At 39.8% G+C, this 17,073-nt stretch overlaps 1 protein-coding gene across 12 annotated transcripts in view; it reads left to right on the forward strand.

The window, feature by feature from the left end:
• Positions 1 to 16,526, forward strand: part of NRIP1 (nuclear receptor interacting protein 1) — a 104,070-nt gene extending 87,544 nt beyond the window's left edge. For all 12 annotated transcript variants that reach the window (XM_069024190.1, XM_069024229.1, XM_069024197.1 and 9 more), the window contains one exon: positions 7,666 to 16,526. In XM_069024190.1, coding sequence (XP_068880291.1) covers positions 8,023 to 11,514 — 3,492 coding nt within the window. In that variant the 5' untranslated portion in view covers positions 7,666 to 8,022 and the 3' untranslated portion in view covers positions 11,515 to 16,526. The remainder of the gene's footprint in view (positions 1 to 7,665) is intronic.
• Positions 16,527 to 17,073: the final 547 nt, after the last annotated feature.

The raw sequence follows: 17,073 nt of genomic DNA on the forward strand, positions 1-17,073 counted from the left end.
CGTAGAGTTAAATGCATAATCAGTGATTTGGTTTTGTAGGTGTCAGAGGGAATGAAAATCTGGTTGAGTTTCCTTTTAATTGCTTATTTGTAGGCAAGTGGTTTACCAAAGATTGGAAAGGTGCATCCTCTGTCTATTCTGTTGCATATTATCTACTACTCTATTCTGAAAACAAGTCATTGTATAGACTTCTGGGTGGTTTTTGCTCTTGGTCTCTTGAATAAGAAGACTGAATTAACCGAAAGCCTTTCTGCTCACTGTATTTCTGAGCTTGGATCAACACCCTTACCCAAGTTAGTTGAGATTTAGTGATACATGCTGTTTCTGGATCCTTGCCCTTAATGGATGTGGGGTGGGTATCTTTTAGTTTCTGCCCTATTTTTCCTCAATAGCAGAAGATCATTGAGCAGTGACTGACAGGACAGGTTTAGATGTCAAATACTTTATTCCTTCACAGGTGGTAGTTGTAAGCTGAATGTGTGTTCTTCCTCATTCCTTACAATTAGCAAAGACTTGGCAGAGAGTATGTTTCTAAGTTCATGCCTTGAGTGTTAGCAGATCATGATCAAGAAATGAACTCAAAGATGTCCTTTACAGTACCATTAGAGAGCAAAATATAAATATTCCTCCAGTAGTATTTGTAAGCAGAAATATATGTGCATGAGCCTGGGTAAGGAATTGACTGAAATTTCTATGAAACACCAGGTGAATCATGGTTATATGAATAGCATGGGATTTCCTGCATCTAGGAGTGATTATTTCTGTGATGCTCTGTTCTTTTACTTGTTAAAATAAGAAATACTTATTTAAGGTAAGCTGAGCTATTGTTTGAAGAGTGTCACAGCATGAAAAATGGCCACATGTGTTTCGTCTCTGAACTTTGCAGAACTTTCCAGCAGGAGGTTTTGATGTGCAGGCCAGATTTGGATTAAGCTGTATATGGTGCTTAAGTGTACTTGTAAACCTTGGAGAGCTGCTACTAAGGCTTTCACAAACTCAGCTTTCATGGCAATTGTCTGCTCCCCATTTCTCCATTCCCATGTGCTCTTTTGGGGGTTTCATTGGATTTGGGGTGATGTTGGATGAGGGATTTTTTTATTTCTCGGGTAGGGTTTTGTTTGGTTGATTTGGTTTTTTGTTAGGGCTTTTTTTTTTCCTTATTTTCACTTTCTTTCCCCCTCCTGGCAGGGTGCGCAGCCTCGCCTCGCCGCCTCCCCGAGCAGCCCTCGGCGTGGATATGGAAATGTCCCTGACATTTCCACACCTCATTTCAGCACACACTAGAAATGTTGTGTTCCCCCTTGGTATATATTACGTACCATCCCAAAGCTCCTCGTTGTTGTCATGGGGTGGTATTCTGTGGTCTGAGTGAGTCACAGATTCCCAGACTGGTGAATCCCATGTGAAATCTGAGGAGTGGAGGGACGCTTGAGGTGACTGAATCCCCCTTTCCACACCCCAAATGGAATGTTTAGGAACAGTCTCCCCTTCCTTATGTGCCTCTGGTGCTACTATTAACAAGAACAGTAATCTGCATTTACATTTTAGTGGTCTTTTAAAAGCTGAAGTAAATAGTCTCTACCACGAGAACACTTGGGATTTTTTCTTCTCCACTCAGTTGTTGGTTGGCTAACATTTAAGTCCAGTGGTCTGTCAGGTCTTATTCTCAGAGGAAAAACTGTGTCTCGTGCCTGCTGTGTTCTTGGTTCTGCATTCCTGTCAATTTTGTGTGACTTACAGGCTTCTCAGGTACTTGGGGTTTGTGTGCTTTTGTAAAACAGTAGATTTTGCATCTCTTTGAGCTGTTTCATCATCTGTTATGGAATTGGTTTGCTATAGTATTCTTCAAAATCCTATTATTGAAACTGCTAAAATAATCAAAAGGTTTTGATCAGGGCGGTTTGGGTCTGTTCCTTTCTACACACCCCCTCCCACTGCTGCCCCATCCCCACACTGTAGAAAACACCTCTCTCTGTTGTTTAAAACTTAAAGTCAGGTCGGGGCTGGGTCTGGCAGCACACAGCTTAAAAAATCATGGGTGAAAAGGCTTTTCTATTTGTGTGCTTGTGCAGAATTTGGCCGTGGGGCCGTGGCTGTTGCTAATCCTGCATTATCTGAGGGGGTATTTCGCAGAGGGAGCGATGCTGCCGTGTGCTCCGTGCCAGCCTGGAGGGAACAGCCCCAACTCAGGATGGGAAATGCCAGCTCTGGTGGGGTTGGAGTCTCTGGAGCCCCCTTCAGAATTCCTGGCAGCAGCAGGAGCTTCTGCTGCAACACGATTCCTCATGAGCCCTCTCCTGACTAAGCTGTCTAAAAGGGATAGGCTATCCTTCCCATGTTTAAAATGTCTTCTGGAGTCAGTCAGCAGGCCTACGAGGAGTGAGTAATGTGCCAAGCTCCTGGGAAGAAGCTTATTTTTTCTTTCTCAGACTGATACCCTACAGTTGTAGGAGAGGAGCCTGATTTGTTTTATTTAAATTGAATTAGTTGTAAAAAAAGGCTTCTGGATTCCCAAGTTGAGTGCAGCCATGGGTAATTCACCCACTTATTGCTGAGTTTTTCTCCCCCATCTGATCATTTCTGCTTTTTATTTTTCTTTTTACTTTTGCCTTTTTCTAAATTACATTTGCAAAGGGAACCTTCAAAATGTCTTGGCTGCCTGTATCAAAACTGTGAAGAGGTCTCAGCTGCTCCATTCATCTCAACAGATTTCTGACACAAAGCATGGATTTTGGAAAGCAAAGCACTCAAATACTTGATTCTCTTAAAGCACGTGCTTAAGTGCCATTGAAGTACCTGCTCGTTTGTGAAGCTCTGTGCATTTGGTGTCGGGGTTGTTGATCAGGGCTGTTTCACTGCCCAGAACCTTTGCAAAAAGAGCCAACTAAACACTGAAGTGCTTTTACCACCGCTCTGAAAACATCCTTCCTGCTGAAATCAAAAGGTGTGCAAATTGAGCTTAATAGCAAAATAGTTCTGGGACAGCAAGTCTCACTACCCCCACTCATTCTTAGTTCACTGCAAAATTCTGCTGCAATTTCCAGTACATCTAGGAATTTTTTTTGAGATCCTGATTTCATTGTGTTCTTCAGCATTTCACTGCAGGCAGGCATAAGGAATGGGGAATCACTTAAAATCCTGTGTTTTAGGTACTTAGTGCTGGTGCTGGAGCTGCTGAGCAACACACAGCCTTTAATATATTTATCCTCAATTATCTTTCTGAAGTTTCCATCTATTATTACTCTATCTGGGAAAACAGGGTACAGAGAAGTAAAACCAGAAGTCAGACAGCCTGTCTGCAGCACAGTGAGTAATTGGACCCCTGGATCCCAAGCTGCCACTGTAATCACTGTACTGCATTCCTCAAATTTGTATGAATTAAAACGACAGTCTGAGCTGTTGGTTGATATGGTGGGCTGGAGCCTTTACACTTGGGAATATGAGAATGGGAAGTCAGTGAAGCTAGTGGGAGAATTTTTCTGGCTCTTCCAGTAGTAGCTAAGCATTAGAACACCAAATTTATTAAATAACTGGAGATTTTTATTTCACAGACCAGTTTGATTTTCGCTTCACAAATGCATGTTTTGATTCATCTCAACTTAAAAATGGAGCATAAAATTGCTACAGGAGTTTAATCGTCATGAAAGAACTCTGAAATGCAGTTAATAAAAATGTTTTATCTGTGTGAATAAATACTAATCTCAACCTCTATTAATGATTCTAACAATGTGCATGAGTTTGGGTAATCTCTCTTCTAATGAATGTTCATGTGGGCAATCTGCTAGCCATTGCCAGTTTCCTAAATGATTAGCTTAACGGTTTCTGTAAGATTTTTTCCCAGTGATCTTGAATTAAGAGTGCAGAAGAAGACACCTTGATAACACCAAGTTTTTTGAGTTATCCAATAGATTATCTAACCCTCCTACTCAAATAATGCTAGTCTAGTATTGTTAATTCACTGTGGCTCTCTGTTCCATTTAGCAAAAGGATTTAACTAGAAATACTAGTCTGGGATATTGGAAAAATACAAAATGGATGTAATTTTGCTAGTTAAATTGGGAACTGTCTATAATTTCTCAAATAGCAGGAACTGCGTATCTATTGGGTGAACTAAAAGTCTGCTCTTTGTTTGGAGTCTCCAGTTAGGTTTTGCAGGTGAAGTTTTCATTCATTCAAAGAATTCCTTAGAAATCAAAAACAAATATTCAGGAGCAAAAAGCCATTGGTTCTGTTGTTGTGCTTTAACATACTAGAACCTGTGTTCTCAGATTTCATTATCTTTTGCAGCAGTAATATTTTATGGTAGGCAAAGGATCTTAAAGTTTGTTGCTATTGGTGGATAAATATATTTGTAGTTTGCAAACAAAGAAAAACTTGAACAAGTGCAAAAGTGGAATTAATATTCTGGACATATACAGTTCAGTGAACATTTTAATATTCCCTTATCTTCTCTATTGTGCCTACAGTTTCTCCCTAGGCACATTTTAAAAGGCTGTAGGACTGATTTCTCATGGTGTGCTTCACTTGGGGAGTGTCTCACCACGTCACAGCATTTGTGCTGTGGATTCTGCTGCTGCTTTAGTTTTGTCTAGGTAAAACATGCCTTAATGAGCTGTAATCAGTGGGCGCTCCTGGACGTCCTGCAAAACACGTTGTTTTGTTGGGTTGTTTATTGCTCAGGATACAGAAGTCTGGGAGACGATAGTAGAAGTTACAAAAAAAGCGTGCATTTAGAGTAGCTGTGGTCAGGAAAGCACATCAACTTATCAATTTGTTTTGTCACAGTAATTAAATATAATATTTAGGTCTAGAGATTCATAGATCTTAGCAGTTGCTTCAGCCCTTACTGGGAAATAAAAGAGATCTGTTGCTATATGATTTCTCCTTTCTCTTTCTTCTGCCTTTTTCGTTAAGTTTTTTTCTTTTTCATTACCACTGCTCCAGTAATTTCTTAAATATTTAATTTAAAAAAATATATATTAACATTTCAGTGGGTCCTGGGAAGTGAAGTTCTTTTGTAGAGTTTATATGTATTTTTTAAAAGTTGCTGAATGGTTGCCTCAGTGTCCTGCTGAACGTTTATTTCCAAAGCTGGTTTGGATTTGGCGTGACTACACCTCAGATGGACATTGTCATGTGAGATTTTATCACTGTAATACCTCTTGCTTCACTAGATCAGAAGAGGCTTTTTAAAAGGATTGCTGATGTCCTGTTCTTATGTGTTAAGTGCTTTCCAGATTTCATTCTCTTTAAAGAAACTTCTTTGCAGCAACCCAATTTCATTAAGTTTATCAGTATTTCCCTAGCAGTAATTAAAATAAAATTTAAAAAATGAAAAAGGGGGCAAAGCACTTCTGGAAATGGTTATTGTATGTAAACTGTATTGGCTACAAGTGTCATCTCCTGCAAGAGGCTTTTTAAGTACCTGAGGGATTTGTGTGGTCTTTTTTGAATTACCCAAAGGTGTAATGAATAAAGTTGTACTGAATATTGGCTTAATGGTGCACTTGTTTGGGACTCTATCTTAAAGGTGACCTGCAAGCCTTGCTTTTCTCAGATAGTCAGAAATCCTGACAAAATTTCAATTTTATTATCTTAAATGTGGTACAGAGCATATCAAGCGCTACTTGCTTCTTTTTTAGTAACAGCACACTGTCAGCTTCATTTCCTTTTGAAACATGAAAATTTGGTTGCAGATAAACAGTTTACTTTTGGAAGCTGGAAAAATATATTCTCCAAATAAAGTGTGTTCCCAAATATTTGAGGAAATTAGTCTAATTGTATTGCTGTTACTATTGCTGGATGTTTGATGTTTTCATTTGAAATCTTGATTTTTTTTAAGGATTTGTTATTTGTGATTTTTATTCTGTTTTTGGGTTGAAACTCTGCAAAAGCCCACCCAGAGGTACAGAGGTTTTTGAAGGAACAGTAAGATGATCAGTAGTTTTCAGTTAGATGAATCCACATCTAAGTTGTTTCATGTTTGAAGGAATACTGTGTCTTCTACAGGTAAAATTGTGTAAATACTGGTTAATGTGGGCATGAATTTCTGAGAGAAGTACTGAGACCTTAATAATAGCTAACACCTTTGCATTTGATATTTAAATGCGTGGGTGTACACATTTACACTACAATGAATTGCCAGTTAGATTTTTTTTGTTTGGGTTTGTTTTGGGTGTTTTTTTTAAAGATAGCTCCATTTTTAGAGTTTTTCTAGATGACTTAAAACCTAATAAGGGAATCTTTGCCCTGGGAGATTAAGGACTGTTAACATGACAGCTGTTTAGTAGTTCTTATTCTTTACTTTTTTAAGATCTGATTCTTTTCTGACTTCTAGTTGCCTGTAGGTTTTGAATTAAAAGCTAGCTTCTGGGAAATCAATCATAAAATATTCACTCACTTTAGGAGGAGGAAAGGATTTCATCTGTGTACATCCCTTTTAAACTTGTAAATACAAGTTTTCACTGGAGTTTTAGCTAGTGCAAGCAAATTGCAGAGTTCAGTATGCAGAAGGACACTTACCTTTGCTCATGTTGAATATTTATGCCAGTTCAGTATTGAATGAGTGAAGGAGGAGGCATGTGTGGTGTGATGATCTCATTATTGAGCTGTGGTGACTGAACTGCTCGTGCTGTCCATTGGCCCAGCCCTTTAAGTGAAACTGAAGAGAAGCATCCAGCACAAGCACCATTGCTGTGCATTTTAAAACAGCTTTTTATACCACATTGCCCATCCAAGGGAGTATTTAGTAGAGATACTACTCACTCTTGAAGAATAACAAGACTTCAGAGAAGAACTGGTTTGGTTTAGTTTTGCCATCATATGTTTCATGTACAGATAGAACATAAAGGTGAAAATCCTCTAGGAAAGGGAGGGTTTTGATGCCAGGATTTATGTTGCATCAGGAGCATAAGCAACCTTTTCACCACTCTGATCACATGATTGTTCTAATGACTTGTGGTTGTTGGGTGCTGCAAGAACAGCAGATTTCACCCCTGTTGTGTTACCATACTGGATTTTGCATTAGTGCATAGTCCTGGGCAGCACTAACGACTTGGTTTCTACTTTCAGCAATATCATCCCCCTGCCAAACAAAAATGTACTCATATATATGATGCTGCCTATTCTGTTATTTGAAAACATACTCAACATGAAACTAAACATTTACTTTAGGCCTGCCTTTTCCTGTTAGTTCTACTTTAGAGTGGTAGCCTGCATGTCCTGTGTATTTACATTTACAGAAGAAAAGTTCATACAACTGTGAAGTAAAATTCAATGGAATTTTTTAAAAACTGTGTTTAGAGTGATTCAAGATTTTCCTTTCAGGTTTGCTAGTCCTTATTTTTAGCTGCAGAATAGCGAAATTCAGTGAAGGCTTGTAGTAGCTGTGCTTATGAGAAGCAAGCTTAATTTTTATATAAGACTTTGTCTCAGAATTGTTTTCATTAAATCCTTTAAATTGGTTACGATGTGTTTTGTCCTTATTTGATTTTTAGTTTCTTCTGGAATGTGTTTGTTGTTTATGGATCCTGAATCTCTGCCTAAGACAATGTGTGGGGAGTTGGGTTTGGATTGATTGTTTTTTTTTTTTTAAGGAAAAAAAGTCTTATGCAATTATATCTTATCCTAAATATCCTCTTTCTGTCTTTTGTGTTTCTGACTTAGGAATTTTATGAGCTTGGTGGAAATGGAAAAGGAAGAAAAGCAAGCTGGTCTCCTGAAGAAAGAAGGCGGCAAATACTTAATGGAACTTTGTTTCTGTGGAACCGTGTTTTGAGTGCTCCTCCTAGACGTTGTCCATAAATATCCTAGATATCAGCTGATTGCTATGATTGGAAACCTGGCTCATCAAACAGTGTACACTGGGAGAAGCCTGCCTAGGATAATACATTTTCTATTGTTTCTGAAAGTCTGTAAGAAAACACTATAGACATCTACCTGTTATTAACTCTGCATCTTGATTCAGCGAAACTAGTCTTTGAAGTGAACAGAACCAGAGCCTTTTGGAAACTTTTATTGAACATGACTCATGGAGAAGAGCTTGGCTCTGAGATGCACCAGGATTCTGTTGTTCTAACTTACCTAGAGGGATTACTAATGCATCAAGCAGCAGGAGGCTCAAGTACTGCAGTTGACAAAAAGTCCACTGGGCATAGTGGGGAGGATCAAAACTTTAAGATTTCAGGAAATATATTTCCCAGCTGTCAAAGTAATGGTCCAGTTCTTAACACAAGTACATATCGGGGATCTGGTATGCTGCACCTCAAAAAAGCAAGACTGTTGCAGTCTTCAGAGGACTGGAATGCAGCAAAGAGAAGGCGGTTGTCTGATTCCATTGTGGATTTAGATGGAAAAAAGGAAGCTTTGTTGGCTGGCATGGTTGAAAATGTGCCTAAAGGCAAACAGGATAGCACATTACTTGCCTCTTTGCTTCAGTCATTCAGCTCTAGGCTGCAGAGTGTTGCTCTGTCACAGCAGATTAGACAGAGTCTTAAGGAGCAAGGGTATTCCCTTAGCCATGATTCTTTACAAGTGGAGAAAGATTTAAGGTGCTATGGTGTTGCATCCAGTCACCTGAAGACTCTGCTGAAGAAGAGCAAAGCAAAAGATCAGAAGCTGGACAACAGCCTGCCTGACATAACTAAAAACCTGCCCAAAGAGAGGTTTATAGAATCTCCTCATGCGGTGCAGAGCAGCCCTAAGGTGATGAACGAGCCCCTGTCATGTGCTGCAAGATTACAAGCTGTTGCAAGCATGGTAGAGAAACGATCCAGTCCTGCTGCTTCGCCCAAGCCCAGCGTAGCATGCAGCCAGCTGGCCTTGCTCCTTTCCAGTGAAGCCCACTTGCAGCAGTACTCCAGGGAACATGCTTTAAAAGCACAAAATGCCAATCAGATTGCAAGCGAGAGACTTGCAGCAATGGCCAGATTACAAGAAAGTGCTCAGAAGGACATAGGCCAATTCGGTTTGGCCAAAGGAATGACAAGCCATCTCAATGGTCAAGCAGGATCATCCCCCAAAACAGTCACTAGCAAAGGCAACATGGCACCATTTCAGAGTTCAGTGGGAATCATGCATTCGCCTCCCAAAACCATGGGATACAAAAGTACTGTGGAAAGGAGTAACCTGAAAACGTCTCCCAGCAACAGTTTGCTCTTACATCTGCTGAAAAGCCAGAATACCACCAAGCAGCACTTGAAAGGGCGTGAGCAGAGTGAGAGAGCCAGCCTTTTTGAAGACAGCAGCACACCAACAACTGTTGATGAGTATTCAGACAACAATCCCAGTTTTACAGAAGACAGCAGTGATGATGAAAGCTCCCATTCTAACTGTCTTCCTATAGACCTATCCTTTAAACAGAGGACAGATAAACCAGATGTAGGTCCACCTGCATCACTGGATAACCTGACTCAGTCCTTGCTTCATAACTGGGATCCAAAAGTTTCCTGTCCAGAGAACAAGGAAGAGAAAGACACTCCGAAAGCGTCTAAGCTGAATCCCCACCAGAAAGTAACGCTACTTCAGCTGTTACTGGGGCATAAGAGTGAAGAACAGGTAGACAAGAGTAATGACCCTCAGGGACCACACAGTACAGCTGATGTGGCAAAATTCACTGTACAGACTGGGAAAAGGACTCCTGTTACTGACAGTCCCAGTGCCAACCGCATGACTCCGTTAAGCACTCCACCTTTGCTGGCTTCTGCAAAAGCAGACTCTCCTATAAATCTCTCACACCAGTCCCTGGCTGTCAAGCGGAGCTCACCACCCTACGCCTGCAGCATCCAGCCGGACAGACTGATGAATCCCGCATCTAAACACTTGATAGACCTGTCCAAAAGCAAAGAAATTCAAGGAGCTAAGCTGAGCAGGACCGACAGTCCCCAGAACTCCTCGGCATTCAGTGCCAGCAAGCTGCTGCAGAACCTGGCTCAGTGTGGCATGCAGACTTCCATGTCGAGTGAGGAACAAAGAGCCAGCAAACAGCTGCTGGCAGGGAACATGGATAAACCTGTGGGCTTGATTGATAGATTGAACAGCCCTCTGCTTACGAATAAATTGAGTATGCATGAAGAAAATAACAAAATATTCAGTTGTCAGCCCGCACCCACTGAACAAGGACTTCCAGGTTCGGAAATAGAAAATCTCCTTGAAAGGCGCACTGTCCTTCAGCTGCTTCTGGGAACTCCCAGTAAAGGTAAAAGTGAAAAGAAAGAGAGGATGCTTTTAAGAGATGAAAGTTCTCAAGAACAGACAGACAAGGCTTTGAATGAGCAAATATTGACGGTGAAAATAAAAACTGAACCATCTGAAGAATCAAATGTTCCTTATAATTCAAATGCACAGCAAGTAAGCGAATGCAAGGGTAACAAATTCCAGGGGTTTGTTCATTCACTGCAGAGAAACACAGCTGCTTCTCCTGCATCTGAGGAGTTGAAAACTGAGCCTCTTTCACCTCAAGATTTCTCCTTTTCCAAAAATGGCCTGCTAAGTAGGTTGCTGAGACAGAATCAAGACAACTACCCTGCAGATGAGCTGGACAGGAGTCACCGAAACAACGAGCTGACACACCTTGAATCCAAGAGTCTTTGCACGGTACCGAAGAAGAGGAAGCTTCATGCTGAGCCTTTGGAAAGCCCATTAAAAAAGATGAAAAGTAATGTGTCTGATGCTGCAAACAATCACGCTTCTCCTACTGAGGCACTGTATGGGCCTTTGCTTAACCAGCAAGAACTGAAATTCAGCAGAAGTGATGCTGAATTTAAATACTCTGTAAGTCATGGTTCAAATAGTGAAACTGAAAATAGGAGTTGGTCTAGGGATAGTAAAGGCTTTAATGTGTTGAAACAGCTGCTTCTCTCAGAAAACTGTGAGAGAGATCTGTCACAGCATAGGAATAACATACTAACAGAGGGCAAGAAAAAAGGAAACAAAACCAGTGCAACAATGAATAAACCTGAATTCACCATTTCTTCTGTAAGATCGTTGGTGGGAAGTCCTGTGCAACAGAACAATTGTGTAGATCACAGAACATTTCAGTATCCTGTAGCAGTAAAAAGTCCTGCCAGCTCCCCCTTCCCTGAACATTTGGGGAGTACAGTGTCCAGACTCGAGCCCGACCAGTTTAGCATGTGTTCCATGCCCAGTGAGAAAGGGCCGATCAGATGGGTGATCACAGGCATGGACAAGAATGATTATGAGAAAGACTCTCCAAGACTGACCAAAACCAATCCAATATTGTACTACATGCTACAGAAAGGTGGCAACTCTGTCAGCAGCCAAGAAGCACATGACAAAGAAATTTGGAATGAACCTTCATTTACTGAGAGTTCAACTCATGTTACAATCAAAGAGGAGTTGACATCTGATGCAGAGCTTAAAACTCCTTTTAGTAACTTAAGAAGCCCTTACAACAGCCATATGGGGAGTAACACCTCTCATCAGCACGGTGGTATGAATGGAGAAGTGCATGGACTTCTGGAAAAAGTGCGAACAATCAAAAAAGAGCCAGAATAAACTGCAGCCTCCTCAGTGAGTTTACAATCAGTGGTTTTGAATCTTTGTTTAAAAAAAAAAAAAAAAGAAGAAAAAGAAAAAAGAAAAATGAGTATGAACTTGACTACTGTATAAATTGAGCATGATTTTAAGAAAAAAAGCATGGTCTAATTGAAACATGTTTTCATTTGATAAACTTTTTATTTTTCTGTTGATGTTATTTAAAATACATGTAGATAAAATTTGCTTTACAGTAGATTGTCACAAGGAAAATAGAAGGGTTGTAATTTGTACAAGAAGTTTCTGTATGTATCGGATTAAGTTATGAGTACTCTTTGATCAGAGTCTTATTTGGATCTGCAAGCTTTTGGTATAACATAAAGTGTAAGCGTACAGCCTAGGTGGGGGTAATGCTGCGTTTCCTCCCTCCCTGTAAAATAATCCTTATTTTTTTGAAGCCTGAGCATAGAGACAGTGTACTTTTTTTTTTTTTTTTGAATGTTTTAATATGTTTTGTGAAAATTTCAGAATAACTTTTAAGAAATGGAGCAGTCCGTCCAAGGTATTAGCTTGTCATATTGGAAAACCTGCATCAGTGTTAATAATTGAAGTGCACTGAAATGTATTTTTTAGTGCTTCCAAAATTTGTATTGTTATTTTTAAATCTTGTTTGTGGTCCTGCCAGAATAGTGGTGTAAATCTATTTTTCTTCCTTGCCCTGCTCTTGACAAATGCCTTCCTCAGAATTCTTAGCCATAGTTATGAGTTACTAGTTACGATTAAGGGTTTTTTCTAGGTTTTTATAAAAAAGGCAGATTTTCATAGGCCATGCAAGTACTGCATGAGTCCTTTTGTCGGCACATTCCTGTTGCTTCCCAGCCTAAAAGGGGAAAGCCAAAATGCCTCTTGGAGTAGTGTGATGGATAAGGCTTAGTACATGTATTCAGTGAGGAGATGCTGGAAAGCTTGTGAGGGGGGTGAGTGGAGTTGTCTGTTCAGCACCATCCTGCTTCCCTGTGGAAGAATACCAACTGTACTAAAGCAGCACATCAGACTTTCACTCAAAGATGGAATAGGATTTTAATGAAAAATGTGTTGGCCTCTTCCTACAACCAGGGAAAAGAATCTATAATCTGCCAATATTTATTACTCTCTGAACAGCCGATGCATGGTTTAATGCACTACCCTTTCACTGCAGAAAATCTGGCTTTAGAATAATTTTCCAGATAGCACTGAGGATAAAACTGTGGTTTTGTCATGTTCTGTAATGGATAGTGGGATATGTCTGAGAAATCCTTCTCTGCCCTTTTCCTCAATCCCCACCTGTGCTGTGATTTGTAACATCTGGCAATATCAGCCTGAGATGGGAGGAACTGAAAATTGCAGTCAAAGCCGAGACACCTTAAAAGAATTGCTGGCTGGGGAAGAGCCATGTGGCTCTGCTTTCCTGTTAGCACTGTCAGTGTTAACTCCATTTGCAGCCCTTATGTCTCTGTGGGGAGGAAGAGGACAAAATCCAGTTCCTCTAAATTATATGAATTATTGGCAAGCAGAAGTTCTGCTGAACTTTTTACTTCCCTAAAAAGTTCTCTGTGGCTTCTTGATTTCACTGATAATCCTCTCTGCCATCAGCAAGCACCTAAGCAGTTGGCTTGCACAAATACTGGAAGCTACACTTGGGTTTAATTTTGTCTGGTTTCACCATTGCAAGCCGATGACATGACAAAACTGCTGTTTCTGTCCATCTCATGTCTGCATAGCAGACATGAGTGATGGGGCATTTTGCTCTTTTCCTGTCTGGTTTGGTTTCAGAGATCCTTTTCCCAGACTTCTGGCTTGCTGAGAACAGAGCAAGCTGTTGTCCCCCCCCTTGTCCCTGTCCCCAGCCTGAGATCAGTTCCTCCTCTTCCCAGTGCAGTTCCTACTGAGAGGGACTTCTCCTGTCTGACAGCTGGAAAATGCACCACTATTCTGTTTTGCCTCCCTCCGGGGGATACCTTCTTTTAGGGAACACAAATATTTGGCAGTATCCGATATAAAACATTCCCCCTGGTTTTTATGAGAAATAACAGAGCAATTTAAAGATATATTTTTATGTTATTTCAGTGAAGCATAATATATTAATGGGCTGTACAAAGAAGATTTATATTTTAAAACCTTCACACAAATCTAATATCATTTTAAATGTCATTGTCTGAAGTATAATATAAAAATAAAATTTTGTTTGTCTTTAATATTGCATTTATAAGTGGCCCAATGACAATTCAGACATCTCATAGAATAATCATTAATGAGATAAAGTATATTTTGGATTGACAGTGGAACTGAATTCTTTTTATATGAGTCAACCCAGCAGAAATATTAAAAAGATGGTATTTGTTCCATCCATTAAATGTCTTTTAAAGTCTTAATTGATTATTTTTCTTGAAACAATGTGTATATAGGTAGGAAATATATACAATATAGAATAATAGATGGTCTCCAGACTAAATACAGGGCTGTAATTTGCTTGAAGGGCTCACAGAAAAATGCAGCGTGAGAGGATGTGGAATTATCTGGTTGAAAAAACTTCTTCAAAGTTAAGTTGAGATGAAGAGTGGGGAAGAGATTCTGACCCTAACAAAAAATAATATTGGGATCGAGCAATGTGCTGACCTTTGTATTTATTCTAGGGTAGTCTATTGTTATAATATATACTTTTGAACATTTAGTTTTGGAAGTTTTATAAAACAGTTAAGTTAAAATGTTAACAGTTTGACCAGTTAAAGATTTAGCTTTCTTTTTAGTTGATGTTAATGAAAGGGTATTGCCATTCTCACAGACGTCAAGTAAACTCTAATATACAAGAATTTAAGTTCAGAACATGGTGTTCATGGAAGAATCTTATCTCTTGCAGACATTGCAATCTCAAACAGCAGGTAACAACACCGAGGCCCTTGAGAGAGGGCAGGACATGCCAAGGGACTGCTCAGTCAGCTGCTAAGAGGGCAGCAGCCTCCTCCTATATGAAATTCTCCAGTGGTTATTATAATCACTGGTGTTACCCTCTCCCTAGGAAAGAGAGGTCTTCTTCGAATCTACCCCATCCACATTTACAGCATGTACACCTTAGGACCAAAGGCTCTCGAGTTATTTTTTGTCTTGTAGCATGGGTCAGTAAGGAGTTCCTGTTTTTTGCCTTGGAGACTTTTCCATCAGAGAAGAGGAGCTGGGTTTGTTGCCCCAGGAGAGAGACTGGTAGGGCTGGCCACATTTTCCCAAGCAACTCTAAAGTCCCTGATTTCCACCAACCCCCATGGATTGCAAACTAGGGTCATTCCTTGAGTAGCACTCAGTACTCTCAGCAACTCCTGTCTCCTCTAGGCCTTTTAGACTATAGATTTGAAGCAAAATGGGGTCTTGGCAGATCTTGGCAGCAGCAGCTGTATGGGCAGAGTGGTGCAGGATCGATGGGTGCTGGTGTGTGATCCCACCATCAAAGGAGCAGGGGGGAGGGGAGAACACACCCCAGTTACAGCCAGCTGACACTGCTGGGGGAAAGCTGCCTCCAGCTCTCAGAGCAGTGGAAGTGAGTTAGGGAGTTGTCTCCACACCATGCTTAGAGCTGCAGTTGCAGACCCTGGGAAGTTAAACCTCAATTAACTTTAGCCACACTTAGCTGGGAAGGGCTGGGGCTGAAGCACTTGGGTTGTGGAGTGCCCGGTGCCTTGCTCAAGGGGGCGTCCCCACTGGTGGAGTGCCCAAGCCAGCTGGATTTGGGGATTGACTTGGAACTGCCACGCAGATATGCCTTTTCTTTCCAGAGGGAAGTGTCTGGGACTCAGATATCCAGGTTTCTAGTGTCTCCTCTGCCAAAGCTTGAGGAAATGATGGTGGGTTAAGCATGACCGCAGAATCAAAGGTGGAGAGCTGGAGGGCTTCTCTACTGATTCCACATAGCTGGGCAGCTCAGTTTGAGAAGTTTATATGAGATCAAAAGGGAATTCAGCCATAACTTTCACTTTTCTTAGCCATTTACTCTTAGTGATGTTTTTAAATTTTTAATTTACAAATGTTTTTAAAGGAAAGAAATGAGTGGTTTAAATTTTCCCTGTTAAATGTTGGTGAAAGTATTACAGCTCTCATTGACGTCAGTGACATGATATTACCAGTTTGTTCTCTGCCACATCTTACAGAGGAGTAAACTGGTAAGTATATATTATATATATATATTTATATATAATGTAAATATGTTGACTTGTTACGCCTATAATATGTTGAAATTGGTTTTTAAAAGGTGATGTAAATAGTGGTTTCCTTAATGAAAAATACATATTTTGTATTGTTCTAATGCAAAGGAAAAAAAACCTTTTAATCTTTTTTGTTATGTATATTCCATGTATAAGTGTAAATATGATCACATAGGTTTAAAAACTTTTGCATGTATGTATACAGTTGCAAGTCTGGAAGAATGTATAGAAAAATTCTTTTATTTAAAGTTGTGATTACCTGCTGCATGAAAAGTGCATGGGGGACCCTGTGCATCTGTGCGTTGGCAAAAAAAAAAAAAATGTCTTAACAAGTCAGGTCAGTTCAAAACACAACAGTATTCCACTTCTGGACATGACTTCTGCTGTGGTATTTTAGCTTTGTGAAAGAATGTGCTTCAAATCAAAAGGGTCTGGAAAAAAAAAAATGCAAACCTACTTTTAAAACATGAAGTGCTCATACAACTATAATAAATCATGTAAGTTCAGGACTCCATTTTGCGTAATTGAAATATTGTACCAGGACTATTCCATCCCTGTAAAACAAAGGAGTATTGATTCTCATTGCCATACATAAGAATTTGGGATTTTACCACAACCAGTTTTATTGTGATGTGTCTTCAGTAATTTAACTGGTCTCATTTTTTTATTAGAAATTAATTTCCTCATGTGATGTCACAAAACTGTACATACTGCAGTGTGAAGTTTTTTTAAATCTTTCAGTGTTTACTTCCTGCAGAAGATTTGAATAAATGAGAAAAATGCATTGTCTTGATGGTTTTTAAATCTGCTTTATTTCATGTGTACTTTCTGTTCTTGGAATGTTAGTGGGCTCTTTGCATCAGTGCTGTTGATACAAATTTCTGACAACAAAAGTACCTCAAGGAACTTAGGTACACATAGCCTTCAGCAAGGCTACTGACTGGAAACTGAGAGTTGTGGAGCTGGAAATGAAACAATCTAAATCAGATTAACAGCTTTACTTCACAAAGCTCTGTATTATGTTTTATTTAAATACCCTTCTGCTTATTAACTTGAAATCAGTGACCATAAACTGGAAACCTCTAAATGGGAGTTATCATGTGAAAATAATTTTAAATGTTAAAACATTGTTCAGGTCCCTTAGGACAGGGGCAGAAAGATCTGTTTTCCCACTAAAATCTACTTTGGTTCATATCACAAAGAAGACTTCTCAGTTTATTCTATTTATGTTCTTAAGCAAACATGTAGAATAAGTGAACACGATTTCCCCATGAAGCCCACACAAAGGTTTAATGGTGCACTTCCATCATATTATGGAGTTTTTAAGTCAGATTATGACAGTGCAAATGAT

Source organism: Aphelocoma coerulescens, chromosome 1, assembly GCF_041296385.1.
Source record: "Aphelocoma coerulescens isolate FSJ_1873_10779 chromosome 1, UR_Acoe_1.0, whole genome shotgun sequence".
NCBI lineage: Eukaryota > Metazoa > Chordata > Aves > Passeriformes > Corvidae > Aphelocoma > Aphelocoma coerulescens.